The 17255-nt window shown below is 42.6% G+C and overlaps 1 protein-coding gene across 2 annotated transcripts in view; it reads right to left on the bottom strand.

The window, feature by feature from the left end:
* gmds (GDP-mannose 4,6-dehydratase) overlaps positions 1–17255 on the bottom strand; it is a 258314-nt gene that overhangs the window by 52892 nt on the left and 188167 nt on the right. For both annotated transcript variants that reach the window (XM_070447666.1, XM_070447667.1), the window contains 2 exons: positions 12825–12938; positions 9482–9580 (listed from right to left, as the gene is read on the bottom strand). In XM_070447666.1, coding sequence (XP_070303767.1) covers positions 12846–12938 — 93 coding nt within the window. In that variant the 3' untranslated portion in view covers positions 9482–9580; positions 12825–12845. The remainder of the gene's footprint in view (positions 1–9481; positions 9581–12824; positions 12939–17255) is intronic.

Genomic DNA, 17255 nt, shown 5'->3' with positions numbered 1-17255 from the left:
GTTTGAAGTAAGCATACATACCTGTAAGCGTTTGACGAAGGCATACATACCTGTAAGCGTTTGAAGTAAAGCATACATACCTGTAAGCGTGTTGAAGTAAAGCATACATACCTGTGAGCGTTTGAAGTAAAGCATAATACCTGTGAGCGTTTTAAGTAAAGCATTACATACCTGTAAGCGTTTGACGTAAAGCATACATACCTGTTAGCGTTTGAAGTAAAGCATACATACCTGTGAGCGTTTGAAGTAAAGCATACATACCTGTAAACGTTTGAAGTAAAGCATACATACTGTAAGCGTTTGAAGTAAAGCATACATACCTGTGAGCGTTTGAAAGTAAAGCATACATACCTGTAAGCGTTTGAAGTAAAGCATACATACCTGTGAATAGTTGAAGTAAAGCATACATACCTGTAAGCGTTTGAAGTAAAGCATACATACCTGTAAGCGTTTGAAGTAAAGCTACATACCTATAAGCGTTTGAAGTAAAGCATACATACCTGTAAGCGTTTGAAGAGTAAAGCATACATACCTGTGAAATAGTTTTGAAGTAAAGCATATACCTGTAAGCGTTTTGAAGTAAAGCATACATTACCTGTGGAAATCTGTTTTAGGCCAGTTAGGATCACCACTTTATTTTAAGAATGTGAAATGTCAGAATAATAGTAGAGAGAATGATTTATTTCAGCTTTTATTTCTTTCATCCCATTCCCAGTGGGTCAGAAGTTTACATACTCTCAATTAGTATTTGATAGCAGTGCCTTTAAATTGTTTAACTTGGGTCAAACGTTTCAGGTAGACTTCCACAAGCTTCCCACAATAAGTTGGGTGAATTGTGGCACATTCCTTCTGACCGAGCTGGTGTAACTGAGTCAGGTTTGTAGGCCTACTTGCTCGCACATGCTTTTTCAGATCTGCCCACACATTTTTTATAGGATTGAGGTCAGGGCTTTGTGATGGCCACTCCAATACCTTGACTTTGTTGTCTGTATGCCATTTTGCCACAACTTTGGAAGTATGCTTGGGGTCATTGTGACCAAACTTTAACTTCCTGACTGATGTCTTGAGATGTTGCTTCAATATATCCACATAATTTTTCTTCCTCATGATGTCATCTATTTTGTGAAGTGCACCAGTCCCTCCTGTAGCAAAGCACCCCCACAACATGATGCTGCCACCCCCGTGCTTCACCTTTGGGATGGTGTTCTTCGGCATGCAAGCCTCCCCTTTTTTCCTCTTTGTCCCCATGTGCAGTTGCAAACCGTAGTCTGGCTTTTTTTATGACGGTTTTGGAGCAGTGGCTTCTTCCTTGCTGAGCAGCCTTTCAGGTTCTGTCGATATAGGACTCGTTTTACTGTGCATATAGATACTTTTGTACCTGTTTCCTCTAGCATCTTCACAAGGTCCTTTGCTGTTGTTCTGGGATTGATTTATTACAAATACCTAGGTGTCTGGTTGGACTGTAAATTCTCCTTCCAGACTCACATCAAACATCTCCAATCCAAAGTTAAATCTAGAATTGGCTTCCTATTTCGCAACAAAGCATCCTTTACTCATGCTGCCAAACATACCCTCGTAAAACTGACCCTCCTACCGATCCTCGACTTCGGCGATGTCATTTACAAAATAACCTCCAATACCCTACTCAATAAACTGGATGCAGTCTATCACAGTGCCATCCGTTTTGTCACCAAAGCCCCATATACTACCCACCACTGCGACCTGTACACTCTCGTTGGCTGGCCCTCGCTTTATACTCGTCGTCAAACCCACTGGCTCCAGGTCATCTACAAGACCCTGCTAGGTAAAGTCCCCCCTTATCTCAGCTCGCTGGTCACCATAGCAGCACCAACCTGTAGCACATGCTCCAGCAGGTATATCTCTCTGGTCACCCCCAAAGCCAATTCCTCCTTTGGCCGCCTCTGCTGCCAATGACTGGAACGAACTACAAAAATCTCTGAAACTGGAAACACTTATCTCCCTCACTAGCTTTAAGCACCAGCTGTCAGAGCAGCTCACAGATTACTGCACCTGTACATAGCCATCTATAATTTAGACCAAACAACTACCTCTTCCCCTACTGTATTTATTTATTTTGCTCCTTTGCACCCCATTATTTCTATTTCTACTTTGCACATTCGTCCACTGCAAATCTACCATTCTAGTGTTTTACTTGCTATATTGTATTTACTTCGCCACCATGCCCTTTTTTTGTCTTTACCTCCTTTATCTCACCTCATTTGCTCACATTGTATATAGACTGATTTTTCTACTGTATTATTGACTGTATGTTTGTTTTACTCCATGTGTAACTCTGTGTTGTTGTATGTGTCAAACTGCTTTGCTTCATCTTGGCCAGGTCGCAATTGTAAATGAGAACTTGTTCTCAACTTGCCTACCTGGTTAAATAAAGGTGAAATAAAAAATTTGCACTTTCGCACCAAAGTATGTTCATCTCTAGGAGACAGAACGCGTCTCCTTCCTGAGCGGTATGAGCGTCCTGTTGTTTGTACTATTGTTTGTACAGATGAATGTGGTACCTTCAGGCGTTTGGAAATTACTCCCAAGGATGAACCAAACTTTTGGATCTCTACAATTTTCTTTCTGAGGTCTTGGCTGATTTCGTTTGATTTTCCCATGATGTCAAGCAAAGAGGCACTGAGTTTAACTTCTTCGGGGTAGGGGGCAGCATTTTCACTTTTGGATAAATAGCGTGCCCAATTTCAACTTCCTTCTACTCATCCCCAGAATATAAGATATGCATATTATAAGTAGATTTGGATAGAAAACCATCTGAAGTTTCTAAAACTGATTGAATCATGTCTGTGAGTATCACAGAACTTATGTAGCAGGCAAAACCCCGAGGACTAACCATTCAGATTTCATTTTTTTAGGTCACTGTCTGTTCAATGAGTTTTCATTGGGATACTAGATTTCTAATCAACCTGTTTGCAGTTCCTACCGCTTCCACTGGATGTCACCAGTCGTTGGAAATTGGTTGAGGTTATTCCTTTGTGCAATGAAGAAGTACGGCCATCTGGAATCAGTGTAACGTTATGTGTACTGTTTGAGAGTTGCGCAAGACTAGAAAAGTAGCGTTTGTTTGTTGTCCTCCTGTATTGAAAACAGATAGACCCGTCTTCAATTTGATCGATTATTAACGTTTAAAAATACCTAAAGTTGTATTACAAAAGTAGTTTGAAATGTTTTGGCAAAGTTTAGAGGTAACTTTTGATATATTTTTTAGTGACGTTGCGCAAATTGGAAGCTGTTTTTTTCTGGATCAAACGCGCCAAATAAATTGACCATTTGGATATATATGGACGGAATTAGTCGAACAAAAGGACCATTTGTGATGTTTATGGGACATATTGGAGTGCCAACAAAAGAAGCTCGTCAAAGGTAAGGCATGATTTATATTTTATTTCTGCATTTTGTGTTGCGCCTGCAGGGTTGAAATATGCTACACTCTCTTTGTTTACTGTTGTGCTATCATCAGATAATAGCATCTTATGCTTTCGCCGAAAAGCCTTTTTGAAATCTGACATGTTGGCTGGATTCACAACGAGTGTAGCTTTAATTTGGTATCTTACATGTGTGATTTAATGAAAGTTTGATTTTATATCATTTAAAAAAATAAAATATTTGGCGCTCTACATTTTCCCTGGCTATTGGCCAAGTGGGATGCAAGCGTCCCACATTTCCCAGAGAGGTTAACAAGGAATTTGTGGAGTGGTTGAAAAATTATTTTGAATGACTCCAACCTAAATGTATGTAAACTCCCGACTTCAACTGTACCTCGGCCGAAACATCAGCACCACAGGTAACTTCCATAAAGCTGTGAACTATCTGAGAGACAAGGCAAGAAGGGCCTTCTATGCCATCAAAAATAACATAAAATTCGACATACCAATTAGGCTTTGGCTAAAAATATTTGAATCAGTTATGGAACCCATTGTCCTTTATGCTTGTGAGGTCTGGGGTCCGCTAAACAATCAAGAATTCACAAAATGGGACAAACACCAAATTGAGACTGCATGCAGAAATATCCTCAGTGTACAATGTAAAACACCCAAATAATGCATGCAGAGCAGAATTAGGCCGATATCCCAGAAAAGAGCAGTTCAATTCTACAACCACCTAAAAGGAAGTGATTCCCAAACCTTCCATAACAAAGCCATCACCTACAGAGAGATGAACCTGGAGAAGAGTCCCCTAAGCAAGCTGGTCCTGGGGCTCTGTTTACAAACACAAACAGACCCCACAGAGCCCCAGGACAGCAAAATAATTAGACCCAACCAAACCATGAGAAAACAAAAAGATAATTACTTGACACATTGGAAAGAATTCACAAAAAAACCCATTGCAAACTAGAATGCTATTTGGCCCTAAACAGAGAGTACACAGTGGCAGAATACCTGACCACTGTGACTGACCCAAACTTAAGGAAAGCTTTGACTATGTAGAGACTCAGTGAGCATAGCCTTGCTATGAAGAAAGGCAGCCGTAGGCAGACCTGGCTCTCAAGAGAAGACAGGCTATGTGCACACTGCCCACATAAAAACGTGGAAACTGAGCTGCACTTCCTAACCTCCTGCTAAATGTATGACCATATTAGAGACACATATTTCCCTCAGATTACATAGACCCACAAAGAATTAGAAAACAAATCCAATTTTGATAAACTCCCATATATATTGGGTGAAATATCACAGTGTGCAATCACAGCAGCAAGATTTGTGACCTGCTGCCACAAGAAAAGGGAAACCAGTGAAGAACAAACACCATTGTAAATAAAKCCTATATTTATGTTTATTTATTTTGCCTTTTGTACTTTAACTATTTACACATCATTACAACAACACATATAGACATAACAATACATTTGAAATGTCTTTATACTTTGGGAACCTTTGTGAGTGTAATGTTTACTGCACATTTTTTATTGTTTGTTTCACTTTTGTTTATTATCTATTTCACTTGCTTTGGCAATGTAAACATATGTTTCCCATGCCAATAAAGCCCTTAAATTGAATTGAAGAAAAATACAGACCGAGAGAAAAGGAGACAACTTCTCATTTATCACCCCCCTCATCCCTCCTCCTCCCCCATCTGCCTGAGGGCCTTGAGGCAAACCACAGAGCTGAGCTGTCAATCACCACACAGCAGTTCATGCCAACAGCGACACATGAACCTGGAAATATGATGCATTAACACACACACGCACGCAAACACACAAAGTATTTTCGATACACTCATACAGACACAATGTTCACAGTATTCCAACTAACCCTAAACCTTCTCTTATCTCCATTTCTGCAGAGACAAACAAGTGAGAATCTCATCAGCTGCGACTTTCTCTCCCTAACCTCCAATTCTCTCTCCACCCATCAGAGGTTAGCCTTATCACATTTCTCATTAACAATCACATCCAACAGAAATATACAGCACACAGCACTTAAATACCATCTCCCTGACAACCAGAAATATCAAACATAAACCACACCTGAACACCTGTACGCTGTCCTGTACACTAGACTGTTTGTCTGAGCTCAACCTGAACCAACCACTGGGACTAGCTGTGTCTTGTACTGTGATGGACAAAGCCCAGAGTGAATGACAGCTCCATCACCTGAATGAAAGGTTAACAGATAGCAACGGGTAGACTACAGTTTATGGTTCAGGCAGTTTGTCTGAGACTCAACGAACATGTACAGCCAAACAAAGAAACTCTCTCTTATTCCACACAGAATGACTTCTAACCACTTTACGGTTTTAAATGGACCTGTCAGCAAATATCATGGGCTAGGCTATACTCCCTAACTAACCACACTACCTTCAATTTCACATATACACTGAAAATACAAAACATTAAGAACACCTGCTCTTTCCATGACAGACTGACAAGGTGAATCCACTTCAATCAGTGTAGATGGAGGAGGAGGAGACAGGTTAAATAAAGATTTTTAAGCCTTGAGACATGGATTGTGTACGTATGCCATTTAGAGGGTGAATAGGCAAAACAAAAAATGTAAGTTCCTTTGAACAGGGTATGGTAGTAAATGCCAGGTGTACCGGTTTGTGTCAAGAACTACAACGCTGCTGGGTTTTTCACGCTCTACAGTTTCCTGTGTGTATCAAGAACAGTCCACCACACAAAGGACATCCAGCCAACTTGACACAATTGTGGGAAGAATTGAAGACAACATGGGCCAGCATTCTCTCTACAGTACATGTATCAGTCACCCTCGACAACACCACCAGACCAGAACACACCTGCTCCCTCCCTCTGTGCATACTCCCCCCTTATCTACATCTCCCCTCCGCTGTCCCGAGGGGCTGGAGAGACGAATTATGAGCTCATGTCAGACACACATACTGACAGGGTTAATGACGAATTACACACACATTAGCACACAGCCTGGGGACACACTCACATACAGTATATAGATACGTTACAGACACACTCACATAGAGTATACAGTTGAAGTCGGAAGTTTACATACACTTAGGTTGGAGTAATTAGAACTCGTTTTTCAACCACTCCACACATTTCTTGTTAACAAACTATAGTTTTGGCAAGTCGGTTAGGACATCTACTTTGTGCATGACACAAGTAATTTTTCCAACAATTGTTTACAGAGAGATTATTTCACTTATAATTCACTGTCAAAGTGAATTATAATTCACATTCAAATTATAATTCAATTATAACTCACATTCAAAGTCTTGCCATACATTTTCAAGACGATTTATGTCAAAACTGTAACTAGGCCACTCATGAACATTCAATGTCGTCTTGGTAAGCAACTCCAGCATATATTTGGCCTTGTGTTTTACGTTATTGTCCCGCTGAAAGGTGAATTAATCTCCCAGTGTCTGTTGGAAAGCAGACAACCAGGTTTTCCTCTAGGATTTTGTGCTTAGCTCTATCCAATTTATTTTATCCCAAAACAATACCTAGTCCTTGCCGATGACAACCATAGCCATAACATGATGCAGCCACCACCATGCTTGAAAATATGAAGAGTTGTACTCAGTGATGTGTTGTGTTGGATTTGCCATAAACATACCGCTTTGTATTCAGGACATAAAGTACATTTCTTTGCCACATTTATTGCAGGTTTACTTTAGTGCCTTATTGCAAACAGGATACATGTTTTGGAATATTTGTATTCTGTACAGGCTTCCTTCTTTTCACTATGTCATTTGGGTTAGTATTGTGGAGTAACTCCAATGTTGTTGATCCATCCTAAGTTTTCTCCTATCACAGCCATTACACTCTGTAACGGTTTTAAAGTCACCATTGGCCTCATGGTGAAATCCCTGAGCGGTTTCCTTCCTCTCTGGGAACTGAGTTAGGAAGGACACCTGTAGCTATGTACTGACTGGGTGTATTGATACACCATCCAAATTGTAATTAATAACTTCACCATGCTGAAAGGGGTATTCATTGTCTGCTTTTTTAAATGTTTTACTCATCTACCAATAGGTGCCTGTCTTTGCGAGCCATTGGAAAACCTACCTGGTATTTATGGCTTAATCTGTGTTTGAAATTCACTGTTCGACCTTACAGATAATTGTATGTGTGGGGTACAGAGATGAGGTAGTCATTAAAAAACGTATTTATTTTGTGACTTATTAAGCACATTTTTACTCCTTACTCTTATGTAGTCTTGCCATAACAAAGGGGTTGAATACTTATTGACTCAAGACATTTCAGCTTTTCATTTTTAATTAATTGGTAAAAATGTCTAAAAACATTATTCCACGTTGACATTATGGGGTATTGTGTTTTAGCCAAGTGACACAAAATCTAAATTAATCAATTTTAAATTCAGGCTGTAACACAACAAAATGTGGAAACAGTCAAGTGGTGTGAATAACTTAGCTGTGCTAGTCACTTTTTCAATCATATTCTTGTTTGACTGAGTATTGTATCCTGACCCTTGAAACACCCACCCACCCACCCACCCACCCACCCACACACCCACACCCACACACACNCCACACCCACACACACACGCTGACAGGTACTTCCAGTTGAGCAGGGGAACAATGCTAAGCCGCAGGAGCAGTGTCACACACACTTCCTGTCTCAGGGGTCAGAGGCTAAATGCTCCTCATTCTCTCCTCTTTCTCTTTAAATACTCTTATAACCTGCCTGCTTTCACCTGGAGTTACTGAGGGAAGGGAGAGTGAGTGAAAAGACACTCACAGAGACAAGGAGAGCAAGAGTGCAAATAATCAAGAATCCTCAAACTGTACAATACCCCTCTCTTCCTCTCCTCACCCCCCTGGATCTGTGTGATCATGTGTCCAAGTGTAAACTTTCTCAACCCAGTTCAACCAGTCTGTTTTACATCCATAACTAACTAAACGTCCTGCTCCTATTTCATCTCCAGACTATAAGAGAGAGGACTGACAGTGGTTCCCTCCGGTATCTACTTTCTCTCCCCAGACAGAGTACTTCATCCCCAGGTGTGTGTGGAAGTCCATCCCATCCATCAGTCACCAGTGATTCCTCTATAATCCTGCAGCATCACTCAGCTGGGTCCTAATCCTCCAGGGCCATCTCATAGTTCAGAGGGTCCTGCAGTTTAAACACTACCCTAATCCTGTCCCAAACACCCTGAGGCAATGCTACACCCCCCCAGGGGAACCCCCAGACCCCCCCAGGGCACAGTGATGACAGAGGGATCTCTTTATCTCCATGTCTAGCTCTCTCCCTTTTTGGATTTCACCCTCCCTCTCAACACAGTTCATCTTACAGACTCTGAGACGGTTCTTCACTCAACACAGAAAGACCTGCCGCAAACTGACCAATAAAATAAGGAATAAATCAAACTCACAGTACACATGTAATAAGATCACAACCGTAGAGTGTTGCGTGTCAAAATATGACTTGGCTTTCAGCATGTATTGACAGGATATCCATTACCTTCAGAGAAGACAACCAGATATTTCCAGCTGTTAAGAAAGCAACACAATGAGAGAGGGGGAGCTGGACCTACAGATGTCTACTGATCATGTTATGGCTGATAACTATATGGTCCCACACACAATCCCCGGAGAGCAGAAGAGTAAACACTGATGTCATGATTCTATTAAAGAGCTGACCGCCAGGTATGGGGAGCATAAAGTAATGTGTTGAAAGAATAACAACCTTCAGCCATGTATTAAAGGGAATATCAGGCTATGAGCATGATACAAACATCCCATACTGTTCACTTCCTGCATTTCTCTGTCTGTAACACTCATTGTAATCACAGAAGACCCACAGATGGACTGAAACAAAGTCACACACCCCATCAGACAGCTCAGCTGTACCTGTTGTTTTAAACTGAGGTGTCTGAGACATTTGCCTGCTCTATAGAAGGACCCGAAAGTGAGACAGGCCAGGTTGGTGCATTACCACTTCACCATCTCCCAACACACACACACACACACACACACACACACACACACACACACGACTCACCACTTCAGTAGGACGGTAGTACTTGGGGTCCACCCCTTCACATGAATCACCCCTGTCTCCTGGCAACGACCAACCTCGTTCTCATCTTTCCCCTCCCACCTGGAGAGACAGATTGAGAGAAAGAGAGAGAAAGTGGAGAGAGAGGAGAGAGAGAGAGAGGAGAGAAGAGAGAGAGAGAGAGAGAGAAGAGAGAGAGAGAGAGAGAGAGAGAGAGAGAAGAATGGTAAGAGACAGTGAGAAAGAGAGCAAGAAAGAGGAAGAGGAGTAGAATGGAGGGAGAGAAAGAGGGGGAGGAATGGAGGGAGACAAAGAGAGAGAGGAATGTAGGGACGAAGAAAGAGGAATGGAGGGAGAGAAAGAGAGAGAGAGTGAGAGAGAAAGGGAGATGTTCATCAGTAAGTTGAGTGAAGGAAACTCTCATAAACCACAGCTGTCCTGGTCTACCTCTTCTTCCCCCTCTACACTCTTACATGTGATCTTTCCCTCTTCCTCCCTCCTTCCTTTCGGTGTCTGTAGCAACAAAACATGTCACACACATCTCTGTCTAAATGACCAGCCTGTATCACAACGTCTCTGTCAAAAGATCTGCCTGTACTACAACATCTCTGTGTGAATGATCTGCCTGTACTACAACACTTGTGAAATTTGCCTGTACTACAACACTCTGTCGTGATGATCTGCTGTACTACAACATCTCTGTCTGAATGATCTGCCTGTACTACAACATCTCTGTCTGAATGATCTGCCTGTACTACAACATCTCTGTCTGAATGATCTGGCCTGTATACAAACATCTCTGTCTGAATGATCTGCTTGTACTACAACATCTCTGTCTGAATGATCTGCTTGTACACAACATCTCTGTCTGAATGATCTGCCTGTACTACAACATCTCTGTCTGAATGATCTGCCTGTACTACAACATCTCTGTCTGAATGATCTGCCTGTATTACAACATCTCGTCTGAATGATCTGCGTTACTACAACATCCTCGTCTAAATGATCTGCCTGTACTTACAACATCTCTGTCTGAATGATCTGCCTGTAACACAACATCTCTGTCTAAATGATCTGCCTGTACTACAAACATCTCTGTCTGAATGATCTGCCTGTTCAACAACATCTCTGTCTGAATGATCTGCTTGTACTACAACATCTCTGTCTGAATGATCTGCCTGTAACACAACATCTCTGTCTAAATGATCTGCCTGTACTACAACATCTCTGTCTAGAAGATCTGCCTGTAACACAACATCTCTTCTAAATGATCTGCCTGTACTACAACATCTCTGTCTGAATGATCTGCCTGTTCAACAACATCTCTGTCTGAATGATCTGCCTGTACTACAACATCTCTGTCTAAATGATCTGCCTGTACTACAACTCTGTCTGAATGATCTGCCTGTACTACAACATCTCTGTCTAAATGATCTGCCTGTACTACAACATCTCTGTGTGAATGATATGCCTGTACTACAAAACATCTCTGTCTGAATGATCTGCCTGTAGTACAACATCTCTGTCTGAATGATCTGCCTGTAGTACAACATCTCTGTCTGAATGATCTGCCTGTACTACAACATCTCTGTCTGAATGATCTGCCTCGTACGTACAACATCTCTCTGAATGATCTGCTGTACTACAACATCTCTGTCTGAATGATCTGCCTGTACTACAACATCTCTGTCTAAATGATCTGCCTGTACTACAACATCTCTGTCTGAAATCTGCCTGTACTACAACATCTCTGTCTAAATGATCTGCCTGTAACACAACATCTCTGTCTAAATGATCTGCCTGTACTACAACATCTCTGTCTAATGATCCGCCTGTACTACAACATCTCTGTCTAAATGATCTGCCTGTACTAACACATCTCTGTCTGAATGATCTGCCTGTACTACAACATCTCTGTCTAAATTATCTGCCCGTAACACAACACTCTCTCGTCTGAAATGATCTGCCTGTACACAACATCTCTGTCTAAATGATCTGCCTGTAACACAACATCTCTGTCTAAATGATCTGCGATGTACTACAACATCTCTGCGTGAATGATCTGCACTACAACATCTCTCGTCTGAATGATCTGCCTGTACTACACATCTATGTCTAAATGACCAGCCGTATCACAACTCTCTGTCTGAATGATCCTCTGCCTGTACTACAACATCTCTGTCTGAATGATCTGCCTGTACAACAACATCTCTGTCTGAATGATCTGCCGTACTACAACATCTCTGTCTCTGAATGATCTGCCTGTACTACAACACCTCTGTCTGAATGATCTGGCTGTACTACAACATCTCTGTCTGAATGATCTGCCTGTACTACAACATTCTGTCTAAATGATCTGCCTGTACTACAACATCTCTGTCTGAATGATCTGCCTGTATACAACATCTCTGTCTAAATGATCTGCCTGTACTACAACATCCTGTCTGAATGATCTGCCTGTACTACAACATCCTGTCTAAATGATCTGCCTGTAACACAACATCTCTGTCTAAATGATCTGCCTGTACTACAACATATCTGGCTGCTGAATGATCTGCCTGTACTACAACATCTCTGTCTAAATGATCTGCCTGTACTACAACATCCTCGTCTAAATGATCTGCCTGTACTACAAACATCTCTGTCTGAATGATCTGCCTGTACTACAACATCTCTGTCTAATGATCTGCCTGTCAACAACATCTCTGTCTGAATGATCTGCTTGTACTACAAACATCTCTGTCTGAATGATCTGCCTGTAACACAACATCTTGTCTGAATGATCTGCCTGTACACAACATCTCTGTCTGAATGATCTGCCTGACTAACACAACATCTGTCTGTCAAAATGATCTGCCTGTACTATAACATATCTGTCTAAATGATCGCCGTACACAACATCTCGTCTGAAGATCTGCCTGTACTACAACATCTCTGCTGAATGATCTGCCTGTACTACAACATCTATGTCTAAATGATCTGCCTTGACAACAACATCTCTGTCAATGATCTGCCTGTACACAACATCTCTGTCTGAATGACTGCCTGATACAACAACATCTCTGTCTAAAGATCTGCCTGTAACACAACATCTCGTCTGAATGATCTGCCTGTACAACAACAATCTCTGTCTGAATGATCTGCCTGTACTACAACATCTCTGTCTGAATGATCTGCCTGTACTACAACATCTCTGTCTAAATGATCTGCCTCGGTGTGATGGTGTGAATGTATACACAGACATACGCAGGTTGTATGTCTGACTTTGTACACTCTGACGATTGATGTGTTTTTTGGAGTGTGTGTGCATGCATGTGTGTGTGTGGTGTCGTGGCGTATGACTCACACAATGGTCTTGCCCACATGTTTAAGGACTTCTCCACAAACTCCCTGACACTATGACTCGCCCCTCGCTATGACAAGTCCTCTGGCCCTCTGCTGAAGCAATCAGCCACATAGCCTGAGCAGAGAGGAGAGAGAGAAGGTGGTGAGAAGAGGGAGAGAGAGAGAGGAGGGAGAGAAGAGAGAGGGAAGATGAGAGAGAGAGGAGGAAGGGAGAGGATAGAGAGAGAGAGAGAGAGAGAAGAGAGCGAGAGAGAGAGAGAAGAGAAGGGAAGGAAGGAAGGAAGGAAGGAAGGAAGGAAGGAAGGAAGGAAGGACAGGAAGGAAGGAAGGAAGGAAGGAAGGAAGGAAGAGGAAGAAGAAGGAAGGGAGAGATAGAGAAAAAGGGAGAAGAGAGAGATGGAGGAGAGGGGAGAGGTTAAACAATCACTGCTAGATCAGAGACAAACAGAGAGTGACACGTGATTGGTCACACAGATTGGAGTAGAACCAACATGTTCCTGTATCTGACAGAAAGGAAGTGAACCTGTGACCTCAGAGAGGGGCGTCCGCACCAACCATACCTCTGTCCTGACGTCACTGCAAAGGCTCAGTGGGCACGTACCGTGGGAAAGGAGGAGAGAGAGCCCCCAGAGGCCCTTTGCGCTGGCACACACACACTCTCACGTAGTATTTTATCATTCAAACATACACATACACACACACAATCACATAAGTATTCTGTCATTCCAAACACACACACACTCTCGCATAGTATTCTAATGGTCTTACACACGACACACACCACACTCTCACATAGTATTCTAATTGTCTTACACACCACACTCTCACATAGTATTTCTAATTGTCTTACACACACACACACACACCACTCTCACATAGTATTCTAAATTGTCTTACACACACACACACACACACTCTCACATAGTATTCTAATTGTCTTACACACCACACAACACACTCTCACATAGTATTCTAATTGTCTGTACACACGCACACAACACACACACACACACACACTCTCACATAGTATTCTTAATTGTCTTACACACACACACCAACAACACACACACCTTCACATAGTATCTAATTGTCTTACCCAACACACACACACACACACACTCACCACTAAGTATTCTAATTGTCTTACCACACACACACACACACACTCTCTCACATAGTATTCTAATTGTCTTACACACACACACAACAACACACTTCACACATAGTATTCTAATTAGTCTCTACACACACACATCCTCACACCAGTAGTTCTAATTGTCTTACACACACCACACTCTCACATAGTATTCTAATTGTCTTACACACAACCAAAACACACAACACACAACCACACCACAACACACACACAACACACACACACAACACACACTCTCTGCACATCCCATAGTATTCTAATTTCTTACTAACAGCATACACACTCTACACATAGTATCTAATTGTCTTAACACACACACTCTCACATAGTATTCTAATTGTCTTACACACACACACACACACACAACGCACTACAGACAGACACACACAACACACAACGCAGACAGACAGACACACACACACCACACAACGCAGACAGACAGACAAACACACACAAAGACAGACAGAGACACGACAAAGGACCAGACACGCCACACAGACAGACAGACACAGACACAACAAAGACAGAAACAGACAGACAGACAGACACCAAAGCACAGACAGACAGACAGGACAGACAGACAGACAGACAGACAGACAAAAGACCAAAAGACAAGACACAGACAGAACAAGACAGACACAGACAGACAGACAGACAGACAGACAGACAGACAGAGCAGACAGACAGACAGACAGACAGACAGACAGACAGACAGACCTCCCTATAATGTTCACTTATTTCAGACAGACATAATAGAAAGATCTACTTTCTGATGATGTTGCTCTACAGGGACAAAAACAGTAAGAGCACCATCTGACTTGTGTTGTGTTCAGACTGATACCCCAAGCCCTGATCTGGTCCACACAGAGCACAATTATAATTAGTCTATATCATCCCAGATGAAAGCTGAATCGTCCTGGGTCTGAGCTGCACGTATATTAAACAGTCAGATGTGCATCTCAAATGGAACCCCATATTCCTCCTATAGTGAAACTCATTTTGACCAGGGACCTATAAGTGAAGCTCAATTTTGTGACACAGGGCCTATATGTGAACTCATTTTGACCAGGGCCTATAGTGAATCATTTTGACAAGGGCCTATGTGAACTCATTTTGACCTAGGGCCTATGGTGAACTCATTTTGACCAGGGCCTATAGTGAACTCATTTTGACTAGGGCCTATAGTGAACGATGACGTCATTTGACCAGGGCCTATGGTGGACAAATTTGACCAGGGCCATAGTGAACTCATTTGACCAGGCGCATAGTAACTCATTTTGACCAGGCCTTATAGTGAACTCATTTGACCAGCCTATAGTGAACTCATTTTGACCAGGGACCTAGTTAGTGAACTCATTTGACCAGGGCTATAGTGAACTCATTTGACCAGGGCCTATGGTCCAAAGGAATATATAAAGGGAATAGAGGTGCCATCTTGAGAGACAGTCAGAGAGGGTCTCTACAGATGATGATTCCATAATTATGGTGAACGTGAGCCAAGAGTCAGATCAGGTTGACCCCTAACACGTCCACCCTGATTACAGGGAGGGAGAGAAGAAACACACACACAACACCACAAATATGCACACACGGGCGGACGGACTGATGTATTCACCACACCCTTCAGAAAATTCAGTGAGATTCCTCTGATTCCTGATGCTTAGAGCTGAATTCCAGACGGTAGACTAGGTACTGTAGGTGTGTGTGATGTGTGTGTGAGTGGCTGGAGTTGGCTGATGTGGGTCAAGATTGCCTACTTAGCTGACTAACACTCCTGCATCTCTCTGTTTTCTCCTCTCAACACAGCTCTCTGAAGAGCACATCAGCATGCTTTATGGGCTGGTAGCTTGTGTGTGTGTGTGAAACCGGTGGTGTGTGTGTGTGTGTGTGTGTGTGTGTGTGTGTGTGTGTGTGTGTGTGTGTGTGTGTGTGTGATAAGCCCATCAGCACGTTTAATGCGGTGCAGTTGGACACAGCAGCAGTTGGCCGTCTCGCTCCACACATTTGATCTCTTCTCCCTCTGCTCAAATTCTCACACCGTGTATAAATCACTACCAGAATGAGATAACAGACCGCCACGCATGCACTCACACCTGGAGAAGAGACTAAACCGTCTCTGTCTCGTATTAGATGCTCAGTCTCAATAAACCATTGCCGTTTCCCAGTAGTCTTCACTGTCTCTCTCTGTCTCCCTCTCTCTCTCTCTCTCTCTCTCTGTGTCAGATGCCCCATGTGAGGTGTGCATGCATGTGTGTGTAGAGAGGTTGGAGGTTGAGTGTTTACACTGTCCCTCCTCAGCGGTGATGATGGAATGTTCATTACCCATAATTCCCCTGGGGTTCGGAGGCGGCTGTGTCTGGGGCACGTTTGGGGTCACCTGACTACTGGGCTGATAGGTCCCCTGAGCCTAACTCCTGACCTCTCACCCTGTGACACCTACTGGCCTTCCCAGACTGCCACACTAGAGACCAGCCAATCAGAGAATATCTGTGCATGATTGACAGACTGGTTAACTGATTAGAGCTGGGTATCTCTGAGTGAATCTATACATCAGGGTATGCTTCTGTTCAATTTCTCTGTTCTTCCATGAACTGAGTGTGTGTGTGTGTGTGTGTGTGTGTGTGTGTGTGTGTGTGTGTGTGTGTGTGTGTGTCTGTGCACAGTATGATTCATTGATTTCAGTGTTGAATGACTCAGACCCTTGTTTGATTGGGAATATCATCAGCAACAGGAAGCGAGTTCCTGACTAAATCTGCCACATTTTATGGAATCAGGACGGTGGCCAAATGACCAGAAATCTCCATCCTCATGTGGCTAGAATACATTATTATCACAGGAAAGACTAAAGTATCAAACACAGTGACATCAATGCAGTAATAGTTTTTTGATCATTTGACTGGTGGCTAATTCACAGTACTGTTAATTCCCCTCGGGGCTCAATTGATAAATGTAGAACAGAGTGAACTGAATGTGTGTGATGATTATGTGTGTGATGATTATATGTGTGTGTCTGTGATGATGTACTTTGGGAATGAAGGTCAGTGTGTCTCTCAGCCAGAGAAAATGTTTACTACAGGAGTTGAGTGATGTGTTGTACACTCATTTTTTACCAGGATAAGTAATAAATATGCTAACGTGAACGCCTGCCTGCGTCTCCCTCCCCACTTCCTCCACCCCCCCTCTCTCAGGGTTGATGTGCATCATTAGCTGGCTGATAAACTGCTGTGAGGTTCACACAGAGCTCTCTTTCCTGTGCACATGACTTGACCATTCCCT

The sequence above is a fragment of the Salvelinus sp. IW2-2015 genome, linkage group LG16 (genome assembly GCF_002910315.2).
Source record: "Salvelinus sp. IW2-2015 linkage group LG16, ASM291031v2, whole genome shotgun sequence".
Classification (NCBI taxonomy): domain Eukaryota; kingdom Metazoa; phylum Chordata; class Actinopteri; order Salmoniformes; family Salmonidae; genus Salvelinus; species Salvelinus sp. IW2-2015.
This window is presented reverse-complemented; position numbering and strand designations above follow the sequence as displayed.